This window comes from Mus caroli, chromosome 3, assembly GCF_900094665.2.
Source record: "Mus caroli chromosome 3, CAROLI_EIJ_v1.1, whole genome shotgun sequence".
Lineage (NCBI taxonomy): Eukaryota > Metazoa > Chordata > Mammalia > Rodentia > Muridae > Mus > Mus caroli.
Genome location: NC_034572.1, coordinates 88512317 through 88517997, shown reverse-complemented (window position 1 = coordinate 88517997; position 5681 = coordinate 88512317). Strand labels below are relative to the sequence as shown.

The 5681-nt window shown below is 48.9% G+C and overlaps 1 protein-coding gene across 1 annotated transcript; it reads right to left on the bottom strand.

Moving 5' to 3' along the window:
• Nucleotides 1–363: 363 nt before the first annotated feature.
• Them5 (thioesterase superfamily member 5) lies at nucleotides 364–5447 on the bottom strand. The gene is made up of 6 exons (XM_021159026.1): nucleotides 5171–5447; nucleotides 4098–4299; nucleotides 3058–3196; nucleotides 1465–1575; nucleotides 1051–1175; nucleotides 364–757 (listed from the first exon to the last, which is right to left on the bottom strand). The coding sequence occupies exons 1-6, from the start codon at nucleotides 5291–5293 to the stop codon at nucleotides 708–710; spliced, it is 750 nt and encodes a 249-aa protein (XP_021014685.1). The 5' UTR covers nucleotides 5294–5447; the 3' UTR covers nucleotides 364–707.
• Between the last annotated feature and the right edge of the window lie 234 nt (nucleotides 5448–5681).

Genomic DNA, 5681 nt, shown 5'->3' with positions numbered 1-5681 from the left:
GGGTTCTCCTGTTTCATCCCACCCCCATCCCCACCCCCCAGTGCTGGGATTACAGCCATGTGTCACCACACTACTTAACTTTTGAGTGTCATTCAGCTTAGGCAAAGCTTCCTTCTGAGTATCTCTGGTTTATGGAGTTAAATGGACCTGGCTCTTTTTCCCCCAGCATACACTGCTGTGTTGACAGGAACCAGGGATGGACAGGAAGATCTTGATATGGAGCTGTGTTCTCGTTCTGTGTGTGTCTCTAGGCCAGTAACCCTGACTTGCATTGCAGTGTGCCAGGTGCCTGGTTCAGTGCCTGGCACTTGGCAGGAGCTGATGAGAGGAGGACATTGGAAGATTAAAAGAATTAACTAAAGCAAGGTTTAAAACATTCATTTATTTTTAGGTATATGGGTGTTGGGTTTGCACGGAAGGCACTGGATGTGTACCTGGTACTCCATGGAGGCCAGGAAAGGGTATTGGATTCCCTGGGACAGGAGTTACAGATGGTTGTGAACCACCATGTTGGTGCTGGAAATCAAGCAGCAGCCAGGGTTTTTAACTGCTGCGTTATCTGTGGCCTATGGACGATTTTGATTCCAACTACAGAAGGTTCTTGGACTGACCGTGGGGTGGTAAAAATGCCTTTTTCTCCCTCATCTGCCACCTGATTCCTGGGGACCCTTGTCTGTTATGTGGCCACTGAGTCATCAAGGTCAAGGTCATTGCTCCTGGGACTGTTTTTCTTCCAACTGCAGCTGAAGGAAAACACCTGCAAGAAAGGAGTGAACTCAGTGCCAGGATCACGCGAGCAGGAGTTTGCCTGGGCACGGAACATTATTGTAGATTAGCCCATCACCTGAGACTGTCCTGCGGCGGTGCAGGTTGGGTAATCCTCACTTTGTTCCCTTTCTCTTCATCCATGTCTCTAGCAAGTAACATCCCCACTCCTAAAAGTCCTAGACTCCAGTTTAGGATTTGACTTTTTGCCCTCATCTTCCCTCCCCTTTGTTGTGGGTGGGGTAGTGGCAGGCAGGCCCAGGCTGAGGCTGCAGATTTCTTTACCGGAGGATTTGGCATAGACGGTCTGCTTGTCTCTGCTCTGGGCGATGCAGGACATGTAGAGTTTCTGGTCTTCAATCTTTTCTACTTGAATGTCCAGGACAGCCAAAGAGCCCACGGGGATCAAACTGGAAGAGATGACGGTTGAATTCATTTCCCCACCTGCTCCCACACTGGCTCCATCCTTGCCTCACCTCACCCTGCCTCCAGGACTCAGAAGCAGCCCCAGGTTCGGGGCTATGCATTGGCTTCTGGTGTTGAATGGCGGAGGTTGTATTCTGGCCTGGGTCTAGGGATATGCTTGGCAGGAAAGGAGGGAGACAGGCAGGATCTTCACACTCAACTTGCAAAGCTTATATAACCCCACGATAAAAACAGAACCCAGACAACAGCCATGGCGAGAGGACCCACACTTACTTTTTGAACTTGATGTTGAGACTTAGTGTGAATAGTCCTTCTCCAGCCAGATATGCAGTTTTTGAATATGTCTCATCCATCAAGGCTGCCAGTGACCCTCCGTGAGCAAACCTGGGGATCGGGATGGGGAGCAAGACCAGGGCTAGGGCTGCTGGGCAGACCCCTATGCTGGGCTTCCTCTCCATACTGTACCACACCTCTCAAGCATTTTTTCTTCCCAAGAGTTCCCCAAAGGGGATCTTCTACCCCAGGCAGCCAAATAGGAACGGACACAGAGATATGTCCTGTGGGCTTCAGAAGGTCAAATATAACTAACTTCTCTCTTTTTTGCTTCAGCATGTGTTAACTGCTAATACAACCATTTTATCAACAGGATTGTTTTTTCCTTACAGAATTAATGGGGGACGTCTTTCTGATCCGTCACTTAATTGCTGCCTGCAGCTGCCACATCTTAGAAGGTTGCATGTGTTCAAAGGAGTGGGAAAAGCCTGAACTTTCTGACTTAGTCCTTTCTTATTTTGTTTGTGGGGACACGATCTCGCTCTGAAGTCTAGGCTAGCCTTGAACTCACTGCAATCCTGCCTCAGCCTCCTGAGTTCTTAGACTGTATTTGTGAGCCACCAAAGACTTGATAAGTCTCTCACTCATTCAGCCAATGTGGGGAGCCCACAGCTTCAAGGGCCAGCAAGGTAGACTCCTGAGAAGTACTGCCTGGAAAGACCTAGGAGCCCATTTCAGTGTGATGCCACAGATATTTGCTTTATTTCAAGTAAATAAAACCTTCATTATCATTTATGCAAACTGACCTTCGTGACACACCTTTGTCACTGTTGATTAGGCTAGGAGGAAGTATTGGGGGCATCTTAAGTTAATATGCAAATGACATAAAACAGACCTGGGGCTGAAAAGTAAATACAATTCGTCAAAGACCCCGGCTAGCTACTCTTGCTAATCTGCCAAGGCTGCAGTGGGGTTCCCAGGCCCCTCCCCTCCTGCTTAGGTGATGTCACTCCACCTGTCTGGATTCCTAGCTCTTGACCAACTTACTGAACCACTTTGAGCCTTCACCAGGTATTGTGAATAAAAAGAATCACTACCTCATTTAGTAAGTTCCCCAAATCTCACCCACACCTCTGGGCACTTGCCTCCATTACTGTGAAGAGAAAATGAGTTGATGCCAAAGAACCCAGACCTTCCCTTGCCTCTTTTGTGTTCCCTGGCCAGACAAAGGATCTATTGGCAAACTTGTGATTCTGCAGAGCAGTTCTTAACCAATGGGAAAAAACACATCAACTCATCCAACTTCTCTCTGCCCTGTCTTCTTGGGGGAAAGAAGGAAAAGATCCTTGGCCTCTCAGGACTTTTCATTTTAGAACGTTCTGAGGCTTCAATAAGGGATTCTTCATACATGCACAGTGGAGCCTGGACAAGCTAACCCAGATTTTCCTGCCAGACCTGGCATTGAAAAGCTGACACCCAGTTTCTTGTGCCCCATTTTATGTCTCTAAGAGACTCCAGAACCTGGTGGGTGCTGGACCCACCCTGGGGAGCCAAGCCTGAGAGGCCTCCACCCTGGCCTGTGTGAAGCCTTACCCTGGTGCCCCCTCCAGGTAGGGGCCTGGCTGGAAAAGACAGACAGACTTCTTCTCAGATGGGTGGAAAAAGATGACATATTCATAGCCTTGTCCTTCCAGTTGTATGGACCTGGTAAAGAGGCGCCAGTCCTGTTTGTCTAGGGAGAGATCACAATTTGAAGCAGAGATACTTCAGGGCATGGGGATCTGTCAGGACATGTGAATTTAGCAAGATTGAGGAGAGAGAACCAGAAGACGTCTAGGCTCTGTTGCTAGGGAGCCCTTCCACAGAGGAAGGCGGGGCAAAGCATGGCCCTTGTCTTCAGAGGAGCTGCGTCTGGGGGAAACAAACTCTAACAAAGTCCCCAGCTAGGGGTGAAGGCAAGATCAGGACTAGACAAGAGCACTACCAACTGAGCCCTATCCTCAGTCTGGAATTGACAATTTTTGCTTTTTAAGCTCTGGATGTCTTAAAACTCATTCCAGCCAGACTTCAGCTGGATGTATTCCCCTTCAGAGGAAAACAAAGGGGCCAGGCAGAGAGACCAGTGCAGACATGCTACCCATGCAAGGCTGGTTTGTAGGAGAGGAAGGTGTAGGTAGCATGGAAGAACCTCCCGTCTGAGAACTGGAGGGGGATCCTGTGTATCCTTCCTGAATGTCTTAACTTTTTTTTGTAATAATTCTTGGGGAATTTCATACATGTGTTTTAATCATATTCACCCTCTCCTGTTTGGAGAAAAGTTCTTACTCTCTAGTCCTGCATAGCTTTGCAGACCGTATTCATCTGCCTCTGCATTATAAGTGCTGGAATTTGTATGCCACCATGGCTAGCCTTCCTGAGTATCTTCAAACCAGAGGAAGGCAGCAGGCCCTTCTTTGTGTGTGTGTGTGTGTGTGTAGGTGTGAGTGTGTATTTATGTGGATTAGGTGTGTGTATGTGGTGGAGGGAGGGTGTTCGTGTGTGGAGGTGTGTGTGTGTGTGTGTGTGTGTGTGTGTGTAGAGATGTGCGCTGGGGGGTGGATTGTGTGTGCTCCTGGACCCTCTCAGACCTTTACCTGAGGCAGTTTCCAGCCCAAATGGGAGCTTAAGGCCCTGGATATGATCTCTGTTGGATTTGAAGGAGGGTAGTTTAATCCAGCCGCCTGATTTGGTTTTCTCCAGAAATTCTTGATACAGGTTCAGCATATCTGGACACCAGCTGGCATTGGGAAGGGCATAATCTTTCAAATCTGTCTTCTCTGGGCAGAATCTTGCAACCTAGGCAAGAAAATTCAGGGTGACACAATGACATCTTGGAGGTTGGGATGTTTTTGGGTACGGGATATCTGTTTCTGGGTTTGGGGCTTTCAGTCCTGTCTGCTGGGGTGCTAAGCCTAGGGAAAGACCCCATCTTCCTTGTAGGGAGCTTGGGAACCTCTGTGGATAAGTGGGGTGTGAAAGACAAAGAAGTGGGGATGTCCGGGACGGAGATGGGGCTAGTCATTCCAGACAAGCTGTATGGAAGCGCAGCATTATTACTGTGGGTAGTTCCTTGAAATGGGGAACTGCTACTATTAGACCCATTGAACAAGTGGGGAAACTATGATTTAACATTGTTACACTTGGGAGAGAAATGGTTGACCTAGACACTGTTTTCCTGAGGGATAAGCCCACAGTTAGTGAGAGATACTTATTAGCCCCTCACTACAGGGGCTAGTCAGCTTATGGGCCTGTCTGGCAGCTCCTTTGAAATGCTTTCAGGCCCCAAGGAAGTATGAAATCATGGCCAGAGTCAGGGATAATGTGTTTATCTGCCAGATGTCGTGCATTAGTCTCTTCTGTGGATAATAAACAGCTCATTGCCAAACCCACAGACAGGAGCTTCTGTCAGGGGATACCCTACTTATCTGTGGCAGTGGGAACTCTATGAAATATTTACCATGGCCACACAGGATTTGGACCAGTATTTGTCCTAATACTGTTAGCTCAGGATATGGCTTATGTAGTAACTACCCCAAAGCATTTTCCCTTTGCCAAACCAAACTGGTCCTTATCACCCCAGATATAAGGAAGGAAGAGAGGATTTAGGGTGCTCAGGCCCTAGGCCCTTAGAGAGGAAGGGAGCTCATCTGGCTGCCTGGGAACTTACCAGGGACTCTGTGGAGGAACCAAATGCTGAGGCCAGCTGGACTCTGGGCAGGAGACAGGGGCTTCTGTAAAGAGCTTTGTGGCGGACAAGTCTTGCCACTCCCTGGAAACGTGTCCTCATCATGGCTGAGTGCCAGGATCCCGGCTTTGCTTGGATAAATAGTGGCTGACTCCAGAGGACAAGTGAGTGCCAGGCAGCCTTGCTTGGACCAGGCACACCTAACACAGGCTTTCTTCTAGAAGAGAGTTCCTGCCGAAGAAGGAACTGTGCAAGACTGGGCTGGGCTGTTACAACACCCACAGGTGCTTTTAGCTGGCTCCAGAGCCCTGCCCAGTGCTGGGGAGGGGTAGATGCTGCTTGAATGTGAATGCGCAGGAGGCTTGGCCTGTGCACAAAGTAGGGTGGGAATACAGAGATCTAGAGGCAGGGCTGGGTTTCTGGGGGCAGAAGTCATGAGAACTTCCAGAAAGATCACAGTGGTCTTGTTAGAATCTAGACTGGACTGCACAAG